This window comes from Eptatretus burgeri, chromosome 10, assembly GCF_056783735.1.
Source record: "Eptatretus burgeri isolate ZD-2024b chromosome 10, Ebu_testis_v1, whole genome shotgun sequence".
NCBI lineage: Eukaryota > Metazoa > Chordata > Myxini > Myxiniformes > Myxinidae > Eptatretus > Eptatretus burgeri.
In genome coordinates this window covers 96,257,693-96,270,758 of record NC_140970.1, presented here as the reverse complement: position 1 = coordinate 96,270,758, position 13,066 = coordinate 96,257,693, and the positions used below count along the sequence as shown (strand labels likewise).

The window sequence follows — 13,066 nt, the reverse complement described above, 5'->3', positions numbered from 1 at the left end:
GACCCCCAATCTTTGATGATAGGAGGGAAACCACAGGGTAACATCCCTGGGTCTGATTGCGGGAGAGTGTGTCGGAGTGGTGGTGAGGTGTCGTCCACCAGGTGGCGGTCTCCTTAGGTTAACCTGAGGCGGTCCCTTCGGGTGGTTGCCTGTAATGTCCTATCCCTAAGAGAGGATGATCACCTGTCTCTGTTATCATCTGAGCTCAAACGTTTGGACATCGGGATTGCAGCTCTCTCTGAGCTTCGGAGACTGGATTGCGGCGAGATAATGGTGGGTGGTTACACCTACTATTGGTCTGGTCGCTCTGATGGTTACCATACCCAAGGGGTTGCTGTCGCTGTGTCCAATAAGCTGACCCCAATGATAGTTGAGGTAACACCGGTCAACGAGCGTATTATGAGATTAAGGATTCGTCGCTCCTTAGGTGTCATTTCCCTGCTCTCTGTTTATGCTCCGACTGAGGCGAGTGATCTCACCATGAAGGATGTATTCTTCGCTACGCTAGAGTCTGTGGTTGATCAGTGCCCCAGACGAGATACACTTCTTGTCATGGGGGATTTCAATGCATCGACTGGAACTGATAGGGATGGTTATGAGATGTGTGTTGGTCCCCATGGGCCAGGAACTATGAATCAGAATAACACTAAGTTCCTTGACTTTGTAAGAAGTCATGGACTTAGGGTGGCTGGTTCATGGTTTCAGCACCCACAAGCTCATCGCTGGACTTGGTATTCCAACGCTGGCGGTGTGGCAAAGGAGATTGACCATGTCCTCATTGACGGTCGTTGGAGGATGATCCAGAACTGCAGGGTCGACCGGAGTGCTCAGTTCCTCAATACTGACCACAGGCTTGTTGTAGCAACTCTAAAGCTGCACCTCAAATCCTGGAGAATGGTATCATCCCAGCCGAGGCTGGATGTTGGCAAGCTCAGGGATGACAGAGTAGCTGAGGAGTTTGCGAACACGCGGAGTGGACACTTGGGGGGTCTGGGTGCTTTGGGGGGTCCTGAAGCATTGTGGGGTGCCTTCAAGACCACCGTCCTTGATGTTGCCGGTGGATGTCTTGGAACTTACCGCAGGGCAAAGAAGAATTTTGTCTCTCAAGGGACACTGGATACCATTGACCAGAGTCGCAGCGCCAGGCTGAATGGCAGAGCTGAGCTGTTCAGGGAGCTGAGGTGCAAAACTGTACGTGCACTGAGGGTGGACAAGGAGGCCTATGTGCGAGGAATCTGTGAGGGGATAGAGCATCACCTGTGGACAGGTGATTCTCGTCCCGCTTACAGGGGAATTCGCGCATTGCGTTCATCCAATCCCATCCCTCGGAGCACTGCAGTGAGAGCAGAGAGTGGAAGGCTCTTGACAGAGGAGTCTGAAGTGAAGGCCTGCTGAAACTGTTGAAACTTTAGAAAAATCTAAAGAAACTGTTGTTTCGGAGAAATCGAAAACGTTTTCAGATTATTTTTTGAAAAACTACATTCATATTAATTTTCCTTTGAGGACCAGGTCGCTCTTTTTGATAAACGTTAATGTATACTTTATTACCTCCTGCAGATGTTTTATCAACTGCTCCATCCAATTTGGTTACAAACTTGTCATGTGGAATGTTTGTGTAAAATGTTTTTTTAAATCATAAATTGATAAACATTCAGCCTTACCCTTGTTAATATTGTGGATACTGTCGATTTTAGGTCTGGAATTATCAATGATCCAGAATTTTTTAAAACAGAAGATCCACAATAAAACCTCACCTTCTCATGGTGGTTTTTCAAGCTTTTATCAATCGGTTTCATCACCCCTGTAACACTTCCTGACAAGGGTTTCAAACTACATTCTCTACATGTGATGATGAACCTCATCTTACAAGGGTTTTTGTGCAATTTTGAGATCCAGTCAACGAATGGTAATTTGTGGTGTTTATCTGGAACTAAGAGCCTTCTCACTGTTGAGTGATTTACATGGTGCAAGTCTATTTTATTATCCTCACTTATTTTGTCGGTCTTTGAGAGTCCAGTCTGTAATCCCAATTTTTACAAAAGTGTTTTCATGTAGAATGTTTTACATACAAATATAACAATCTTATTTGCTTTGTCAAATGGAACGATAACATATTGTGTTTGAAGCTGTTTTAAAGAATCACTTGTGCCTGGATCGATTAAAATGACCTTCGGATTATTGATTCAAACTTTTCTTTTCAAATCCACAATTGTCCTTTTCATATGTTTGTCTCCCTCTCGAATCATCAAGCCATTTGTGTGTTTGGTACGTTGTGTTTGTCAATTTGTTCTCTCATCCAATCCGTCAGTCCTGTCATTGGAAGATCCATTGCCTTATTCCAGGTAATCCTTTTATTTTCTCTATAATTTGGTCCTTTTTAAGTGTTGCACTATTCTGAGATCACCGGTATGACGTGTTTATGATGTGAGTCTTTTAATATGGAATGTTCACAATTACAAAGATGTGTGAAACTCAACCTTTCCTCTTCGTCTGTGGTTCTTGCTCGTCTTCTTTCTTGCTCCTGAGGAGTTTCAGATGCTAGATTTCCTTCTTTTGGTAAAAGCCATCTTCCTGCAAGAGAGGGGAGGGAGAGAGAGAGACAGACAGACAGACAGAGAGAGAGAGAGAGAGGGGGAAGGGGAGGAGGAGGGGGGGGGGGTGGGAGAGGATGGGAAGGAGGGGAGAACAATGCCTCACCACATGTCGCTAAACACTCCAGGATGGAGGGGTGCAAGGAGGGAGGTGGGGGAGAGAGAGAGAGAGAGAGAGAGAGAGAGAGAGAGAGATAGAGAGAGAGAGAGAGAGAGAGAGAGAGAGAGAGATAGAGATAGAGATAGAGATAGAGACAGAGACAGAGACAGAGATAGAGACAGAGACAGAGACAGCCGTATTTATTCAGAAGGGGCAGAGTGAGGATGGGACAGGGAGAGGGGTGGGGGGGGGGAGTTAACAGAGAGAATATGTGAGGCTTTATGAGCAACACACACACACACACACACACACACACACACACACACACACACACACACACACACACACACACACACAATTGACTGACTGACTGACACACTGACATTTATTATTATGTATGAAAATAACAGATCAAGTGTGACCTTCACTAAACATCGACCACTTCAACCATGTGTATCCATGAATGAGTGACAAAAAAATAAAAAAGGAAGAATAGAGGGAAGAGTGTGAACACATTTTTCTTCCTTTCAGAAAGAAAAAGAAAATCACACCTTGGCTTGGCTCATTGGCCAATCAGTCCAATTAAAATAATAATCTCTGAATAAATTATTGGATCCAGATTTTCACTAAAATTGAATAATTTCGGCCTTGTCACCAACCCAACCTCTCTTCCAAATTTCATGCAAATTTGGCCAAAAGTTGTTGAGATATTCCGCTCACAGACACAGACAGAGAGAGACAAACACACAAAGAAGTGACAGACAGGGGTGAAAACACAACCTCCGTCCACTTTCGGTGATGGAGGTGAATATTGCGAGAAAGAGGTTGTTAATTACAACTGACGTGTGATTAAGGCTGTACCCGAATACAAGGATGCAACATCTTTCAAAGAGAATTGAGAACAATTCAACTGTCGAGGGTCACAATGTTGAAAAATCCAGAATGTTCAAGACCCATCGATATCAAAGCGTAGGCGAGGTGTTATCCTGAGTCTTACAATGTATTTTGGTGATCCTGGATGGTCTTGTGATGGATGGCAAGTAACAGGTGTTATCTCAAGCAGACGATCATTGTAGAAAGACCAACGACTCAGGAACAAATCCTCAAATACTGAAACCTTATGTATTACCCACTTTACCATGTGTAACATGAACTACAATCATATGAGAACAAACTACAGAGCCCAATGCCAGCTGTGATGAGGAATGTGACAACATGACCACCTTATCAGGCCAGTTGGAAACCCTGTCTTCCTTTTTACAAATATCGTTCCATATTGTGACATATACAGAGTACCCCCATCCTACAAACAAGAAGACAGCAGCTGCATCACTGGTGATGTGTAATTATTTACATACTGGTCTGATAAATGAAACAAGGCTATTAATCCTGGTAAATGTAACCCTCACCCTGTCATTCCAAAAGAAACTTCAAACAAACTATCTAATTCCATGTCAGCCATGGGAAAAGGTTCAGTCTCAGGAATTAATATGCCTCTCCTCGGCTAATAATTATTAGCATTATAATGCATAAATTATATAAATTATATAAACATTATATAAATAATTATTAGCATTTCCATTATAATGGAAAGAGATAACGAACCATTAAATCCACGCTAACTGTACACAACTGTTTTCTTCCTCTTTTCTCCCATTTATGGAACCACCCTTCCTGTGACTGTTCCATCCCACTCTTCTGGGATTCAAGTCGGCAGAGCACCACCATCTTCTGTTGCATCATCTCTCACCCACTAACCCCACCCCCTGAATCACAACCCCCACCACATCCTTATCCACAATCATGAAATCCAACAACCATTCAACCCCCACTTATCCAACAATCATTACCTACAGGTTACCGTGTTACCAATCACCCACCTCTTTGTTATACTTGTTTATTCCCTTGCTTGTACATGTTATTGTGCCCACTTGTTAACCCACTCAGTGCATTGTCTTTTTAATCAAGCTGTCCTGACATACTCGAATTACATTGCTCTTCCTTGTGTGTTCTCTTTTCAGATGTGTTGGATTGGACTTGCACAAGCAGATGGTGACAATTGCCATTTCCTGGATCTTCTTTGTCTTTTATCACCTCCGTCTCCAGACAAAACAAAATACCACATTTATCCCTGTGCTTACAAATCGGACATTTTACTTTTAAATGCAGTGTCAAAGGGCAACAAAATACCAAAGCAAATGCTAACATTGCTCAACTAGAAACGATGGAAACGCCTTTAAAATCATGGGTATATCCTGTGATGAAGCCGAGTCTCTGGGCCGATCACCTTCACATCACATACAGGTCACTCTGTCTGCCACCATCTCCTTTCTGGTCTTGCACCCTCTGCCCTGCTCTGGCCTCCCCAGGTTTCTGCAGGGTGCACGTGGTCTGCCAGTAAAACCCCCTTCTGGAAAAACTCCCAAAATGCAGACTCACTGCTTACCTTCACTCCTTCGTTTTTTGCTCTTTTTCCAGCTTGAGGAACCAACTTCCTCAGTCTCTTCAATGTCATTCAAGTCCATCTCTTTCTGCGTTTCCAGTTTTTCCTTCCACATCGGCAATTCCGTGTTTGCGGCTTTATCCATGAACACGGACATTGGATCACCTTCTCCATCTATGAATTCATTTGAACAGGTGTTGAGACTGGTGGAAGTATGATGAACAGAGGGTGAAATGTCAACAGACAGAATGGGATGCAGCGGAAAGAGGACAAGAATGCATTGATACAATGCAGGAGAGATGGCAGATAAAAGTGAACAGGAGCTCAGCGGGTGCAGCAAAGCTTCAAGGAAGAAATACCAATATCGGCAAAGCAGGAAGCCACGTTATAGTGAGGGTCAAGAGTTGGGTAATTTATTGCACTGTTCTGTCATGCTGTAAAATTTATTGAGGAAATGGGGAACATCTTAAACTTTCACATGGCAAGACAGAGGGGTGGAGGAGAGGATGAAGAAGAAGCAAAAAGATTCTCGGCCATAAAGGGGTCGTGTGACCAAAGTATATATGAATATATATAAATATATATATATATATATATATATATATATATATAATTAGAATAATTAAAATCATAATAACAACAACAACACAATTAGCAAAAAAGATTGAAGATGTTGTTCGACTTACAGGTGAAGTAATGTGTGTGTATACTTTGTAATGTTTTCACCAACTCGAAAGGGGCCGAGACTCCATTTTGTAAGGGATGTGGTTTTGGAGGATTGACGCACATTCAATCCACTCACTTTAAACCAGAACGACAAACGGCAAAGATCAATGTCAACATTTTAACGAATCGGTATTGTCATGAAATGTTGAAACATTTTGTGCAAAATTATGCAGTCTCTATCACACACTTACCTGCAAAAGGTGTGTTTATCACTTGACAACAACTTCCATTTCAGGGACCGGAATGATTGTCCCAGAAGCTCCTGAACTTGACATCTCTGGATCCCCTGCAACACCTTCACCAGTTGCTTTCACATCTGGACGTACTTTTCTTCCATGGTACCAAATTGATTGGACTACAACTTAGGAGATGTTTGTTGTCCTGGAACCACAGAACCAAGTAAGATTTTCTCGAATTTTGCGTGACGACTCACGAGGTCTCTCAGGGTCCGTAACAGCTGTTCATGCACTTCATGTGGAACATTCTGCTTCAAAATCATAATTTCAAGTTCCAGTTTTTCCTTTTGTGTTGTTAGCATCTCAAATTCCCCAACCATTTGTTTTTCTCTCTTTCTGGCTTGCTCTTCTATTTCCTTCTTGTCTTTGGAAACATTATACACCTGGTTCCTCAGCTTGGTGAGTTCACTGTTGACTAGAGACACCATCTCAAGAAATGGTTTCTGTTTTGCCTCGCACTGCAAGTGCTGGACCTGCGTCTCCATCTCAGCCTGTGTCTCCACACTTTCCGACACCATGGAGACATGCCTCACGTCGTCCTGGAGTTGCCAATTTTCCTGACACGGCTGATGTTCGGACACAGCATGCTTCTGTAGGTCCTCCTTAATTACCTCGAAAGTCCTTTTTGGCCTTTCCACCTCTGTCTTGTCACACGTCTGGTGCTCTGCTTTCCTTGCCTGCAATTCACTTTGCAGAACTTGTACTTCCTGGTGAAATTTCTTCGCTGTTTCTCGAAGCTCGTTTGCCTCAATCGTCTTTGCTGCGACTTTGGCAGTCAGTTCCTCAAATATTTGTCTCTTCTCAGCCTGTACTTTGTCTCGTTCGATGAGCATCTTGCCCCAATCTGCTTCTCCATCATTCATTGCTTGCTGTAGCAGAGTATATTGCGTCTTTAGAATGATGTAGTTACTTTTGTGATGTTGACACCGCTTTCGCTCATCCATGAACAACATCTGAAGTTGAGAATGATGCAAAGTTTCCCCAGATGTACCTGGGTGAGGCAGGCCAAGCTGTTGTTGAAGGGGTGAAGATGTTCTTTCCTAATACATGTCAAAAATAAATTGGTTATTTTTGATGAGCTGTCACAAATACTTCACTATGATAAAACAACACTAAACAATGTAGTGGAAAAGACAACATCCCCAAAATAATTTTACATAGCTTTCAGTGAATTGTGTGAAAACATGTCTTCACAACTTGATCACCGACTCAAACTAAATCCACATTCATCATTCGTGTAAACCTTGAAGTCCTCATGGGGTTTGAAGCATTTAATCAACAATCTCCACCTGTTCAGCTCCTCTTGTTTGTCTCTTCTGCTAAATTAATGAAGTTTTTGCCTGAGCTGCACCTCTGGAAAACTACTCCAATGACAAATTCACATGTCCAGCTCAGGGGTGCAGCAACCCTCTTGATAGGTTGATGCTTTTGCACTCCGTTCCATTGGAACATGGAGAACGTGAGGTAAGGCCAGAAATTTGGAATTTCTTCATGGTGCTGGTGATAGCTCACCGACTCTTCTCCCAAGACACCATGGGATCTTTTGCATCCAACTCGTGCTGGCTGCCGGGATGCACAGTTTAACTTCCATCCAAGGACGGCACACACATTTATGAATCACCCTGTCCGTAAAACACCAGGGTGACAGATTATGGCTGTGTGGGCATTTAAACCCAGGTTAGACAGCGTGGAGATGAGTGTGCGTACCTCTGGGCCATCCTGCAAGCCACCTCTGACAAATGTGGACTTGTAATATTATCAACAGATAAAACGAAATCCTGCTTTAAATTAAAATATATATATATATATATATATATATATATATATATATATATATATATATATATATATATATATATATATATATATATATACAAATTTTCTGAAGGACATACTTGAGTCTGGAGTGATCGATCATCTCCGTCCTTTTGTTGTTGAAGAACTTTCAGCTTCTTGTCACTTTTACAAGCTTGCTTCCTGGTCTGTTCCAGGTCATTTGATAAAACTTGGATTTCCATATTTCTATGTTCCAAGGTCAGTTTCATTGTACGCAACTGCAAAACCAAGGAAAATAAGAGGACACAAAGAAATAAAATATGGTTCTCCAAAAAGTGAGATTTTTGAGGAAATCAGCGGAGATTGATCTGGAGAAAGATGCATTTCAATCATTTAAGCAATCAAAGTGAAAAGAACCAATCCTACTGCTGCTACCACCTCAACCAGCACTTTCTGCTGCATTAGTTGAGAAGACAGTGTCTCAACCTCCTCCAACCAGCAAATTGTGGTAAGGAAGGTGGGTGAACTCACTGCAAGTCAAACAAACAAGTTTTACCAATGGGAGGATGTACCAGCAGTCAAACAGACATCTGATGTTCGAACTTGGACACATCTTTTGCAGGGCACAAAGCAAGAATTTTGAGTTGGAATTTTCATTCTCATTGACTGTTGACCCTGCCTTGTGCTGAGCCAAGAACAAGTCATATTGTCTTCCAGCACATTCACCATCCATCCATTCATCCATTGAGACCTCACACTGTGCAGAGCTTTGGTGCTGCCTCAGCAGTCTCCTTGGCTATTGGGCACAATCCTGGTATGGACAGGTCACCACTCCGACACAGGATATCTGCAAGCTGGCACTCATTTTGCCAACCTCGGAAGGATGTCAGGAAGACTCAACCCCACCTGATATTAATTCAATAGCCGAGTGGATTTGAACTCAGGATCCTAGCATCCCAAGCCCACCACCCCAAGCATGAAGCCAACACCAGGCACACATTCACCAAACTTTGAGTTAAGAGCTGTGCATGGTTCAAATTAGTTAATATTTTTCATGAAAGGCATGGCATTGCACAACGAATAATATTTTCTGAGGGAATTTGCAGGATATGTCTGTCCCTGGTCTGGCACTGTTTCCAGCAATGTTGGGGTCAGAGCCACTTATGGCGAAAGGTGAATGAAGTAGCCTGATGATTTCCTGTTGACACACAAGACAACCCCACCTCATAACGGTGCAGACCGGAAATTGGTTCTGTGAGGAACCAGACGAACGGGGTCATGAACTTCTGGATGAACACCCTCCAGTATACTCATGACAGACCTGAGTGTGTCAGCATGCACTCCCTCAAAGGAGGTGGTGAGATAATCAGTCAGACAGGTGAGATAATCTTCCAAAAGAAACAGTGAATCGAAGAAAATGGACGTTCTGAGTAACAACACAGACTAACCTGGAGATCTCTTATTACTGCGGCCAAGTTGTGGTTGCGACAGGTGAGATGTTTGATTTTTTTTAATGTTGTTACCAATGTTTTTCCACAGTATGGTAATAGAGGTAGTGCACTTATAAGGTGCACCATCACCTTAACTTCACTTTTAAGATTCTGGAGCAAAACCTTTCTTCTATCCAGTTTACTCTTGAGTTATTGGACCATAAGTGCTTTATCATCCAGTTTCCGCTTCAACTGATGAACAAGACGAGGTGTAAAAGATTTCAAGATGATACATGTTGATACATTTTGAGTAAGTAAAGAGACAGAGCTTAAGTCATGAATAAGTAAAATAAGAACGTGATGGATAAGTTCTTTGTTTACACTACTATCGTTTTAAATCAACCACAATGCAATTACAGTGATTCCTGTTCGAATGAAGGTTGGTGGTTGAGAGGGAGAAATTGGACGAGGAAAATCTTCCAATATGGTCGGAGAGGCAATTGTGGGGCACAAAGGTGTAGTTGAAGTGTGTTCGTATTTCAATCAATACAAAACAAGAGATGAGGATGACTATCTGGAGGTCTTGGTTCTGGTATTGTTTGTTCTTGGGGTCAGGGATCAGAATGCCTCACGTTCCGACAAAGCAAATGAAACCCTCACCTTATTTTTCAGAGTCTTTGGTTCCTCCCTCATCATTTCCATTCTCTCCTCTTTACTTTGCTTCTTTTTTCTGAAACCTCGAAATTTTCTCTTTGACCTGTTGACACTGAGGAAGAGGGAGGGGGTTGAGGGTGGAAATTGTGGGGTGGGGGGTTGGGTAGTGCTTGAGTGTAATCTGTCTTCCCCCACCCCAAACATTACATTTTTATCCAATTACACAGGGGTTAGATGACAGAAGAATGAGCTTCACTTCACAATCACCTCCATTTTCCACCAAATTGTTTGATAGTCAAAAATCGCTTCTGATAACCTGATCCAGTACGTCTTCTCACTTCCTCCGACATGACCCCATCCATGTGTGTTAAACTTCATCTTTATACATGGGAACAATCGATGCATCGTTATCATTCCTTCCTCTCCCAGTAATCCAACACAATTACCCATTGTGCCATGATGTGAATTGGAATGTCAAAATATTTCTGAAAGTGGCCGGTCGAGTGTGGCAGCTTTCCTTCATTCTCTGTCTGACAATGGCCTCTCTCAAAGGAAGCTCGTTTGGACTCGCACGGTTATCAAGATGATTATGGAATCAAAAATTCACTTTGCCGCAGTTGATTCAATGGGAGACAATTGATTGCTTCTCTCAACTGAAGATTATATGGAATTGGGTTCTTGTGATTCATATCGAAAAGCATGTGAAAAGGGAGGAGCCCTTTGGAACTCTTCAGGCTATTCTTATATTTGAATAGTCACTTGCTATGATGAACCTCAATATTTCCCTTATCTGAACAGGTATACTACATACAATCAGGACCTGCCAGACATACCATGTATTTTTCATGAAAACATTTTGCTCAAGTCATTTCTCAACTTCTCCATCAAAAGTGAGCAGCCATTTCCTTACCATGCCGAAGTGCCCAGTTCATTGCTCGGCGAAGATGAACAAGATTCTTTTGGAGTCTCTTCCTGAGAACTCCCTTTCTGAAAAGACTTCTTGACCTTTTTCCAATGTGAAGGCGTCTGTTCATCACTTTTTGGTGATGGCGTTTTATCCCACTTTCCCATTCCATCCATGCTTACCTGCAAAAAAAAATTGAACAAAATTATAAATATTATGAAGGTGATGATGGTGATAAAGAAACAACTTGATGTTTTCCATTAAAAACAAGAACAAGAGCAATCAGAGATTGCAGAACCTCACCAGGACTTGTTTGGTGTGGTGTTTGTGTAGTTTGGTGTGGTGTTTGTGTAGTTTGGTGTGGTGTTTGTGTAATTTTGTGTTATATAATTAATAAGAGACATCATTGGGACTGCCACTGAATAACTGCAGGCAGTGATGACCGTGTACCAAGACGTCCCGCTTTGATTCAACCCCACTTTGATCGGACACCTGACCCTGACCCATAACATTTTTCATTCTTATTCAATTGAATTCATAATGGGATTAAAATAAAATCAATTCCGATCAAAGGGAAGAGCAAATAAGGACAGTCCTGCATTGGAGTAATCAGAAGGAACCTGAACAAGCAAAAAGAAAAGATTAAGTCACCAGGGGGACCTGGATGGCATTCACATTTCAGCTGCTCCTCCTCTACCCTCAAACCCATGCAGGAACAGCCAATTGAGCCTTACAAAAAAAACAAAACAAAAAAAAAACACAGATTCCCATCATTACTTGATCACAATTGAGAAGTTTGACTTTGATTGTTTAAGCGGTTCCAGAGAAAACATTTTTTAAAAATTTTCTTCCATCCAACATGGCTGCCAAGCCATGTAACATCAATTATTCCTGAACAAATTGTCCACACATACCTTCGGGAACACTTATGTGAAGTTTCCCTTCGATCTGCGCAGCCGTTCTGGAGAAGATGATTATGTTTTTGGGTAAATCCAAAATGGCTGCCAAACCGTGTGGCCTATAACATGATACGTGTGAACCTTTTATTCGTCATGGATAGGCGGTCATATGTTAGCTTCATCTCAATCTGTTCAACCATTTCAAAGAAGATTTTTACCCCGTGGGGTCTTCCACCCAGTGCCGCTCGCGTGGAGTCTAAGTGCCACTCACGTTCTCTCTTTTCTTGTGTACAGTTCATTTGAACGTCTATTTCTCCATTATTTGGAACAGAATTCGATCAAAATTGAGAGGCATATACGAGACACATATGTGCAGGCACTATCTGAGCCCAAAGTGCGATTGAGGGCCGAGGAACGGCCCATGTTGGCCCATTTTCTTAAAATTGTTATTTCTCGGTTATTGGTGGACGGAACCAAACCAAACTTGACAGGTATATTCTCGAGACCATTCCCCAGGCACGAACTGAACCCAAAGTGCGATTTCGGTTATTTGGGCCGAGAAACGGCCTTTTGGGCTCATTTTCTTTAAATTGTTATTTTAAAAAAAAATTAAATGTGCTGGGCTATGCCCAACACAAAATTAAGTCGCAAATGATGATATGAAACTTATCTCACTCTTGTGAGATGCTCTGGTTTCTTTTTCTGATGCAATGAAAATCTTATCAAAATCTCAAAATTATCTGTCGTCGTGCTATCGCTCACCTGTGAGTTGTACGAATGAACTCCCACGGGGTATGTTCGCAATTCGAACTTCTTAAAGGTTTTTTTTTTCCTGTTTTTTTAAACAATATGGCTGCAGCATCACATGACTCATATAAAAAAATTGTGGACCATTTTATCCAAAGATGACCCCAAAAAAATGTTGTGGAACATTTTATCCTGAGATGACCCAAAAACATTTTCATACTTATGGTATGTCACGTTCTGCATATGCAATTGTGACATCATAACGAAGGCACCTGTGATGTCATTAAAAAAATCACACATTCCCCATGAGGGGTACTCGCTTTGTGGGAAGTTTCAATTTTCAACTTGGTGCAGTTTCACGTGCTTCGGTCCAAAGTGCAGTGCAGAGGGCCTTCGTACAGAGGGCCAAAGTTTTTCCATCTTTCCAACAAGGCTGCCACACCACGTGACCGATGACATCATAATTCTCATGAAAACATTAACGACAATTCAGGTGTAATCAAGCATGATGAGCAATCTCCCAACTTTATGCATAAATGAAACCGAATGTGTTTTTTTTA

At 42.1% G+C, this 13,066-nt stretch overlaps 1 protein-coding gene across 2 annotated transcripts; it reads right to left on the bottom strand.

Annotated features, from left to right (window-relative positions):
* Positions 1–3,059: 3,059 nt before the first annotated feature.
* On the bottom strand, positions 3,060–11,040 carry LOC147019195 (uncharacterized). 2 transcript variants are annotated; one of them, XM_085899529.1, is made up of 2 exons: positions 9,963–11,040; positions 3,060–7,136 (listed from the first exon to the last, which is right to left on the bottom strand). In XM_085899529.1, exons 1-2 carry the CDS (start codon positions 10,158–10,160, stop codon positions 6,216–6,218), a joined length of 1,119 nt encoding a protein of 372 aa, XP_085755655.1. In that variant the 5' UTR covers positions 10,161–11,040; the 3' UTR covers positions 3,060–6,215. The 2 variants fall into 2 exon arrangements, with proteins under 2 accessions (XP_085755655.1, XP_085755656.1); XM_085899530.1 differs by having other exon boundaries at positions 7,992–10,068.
* Between the last annotated feature and the right edge of the window lie 2,026 nt (positions 11,041–13,066).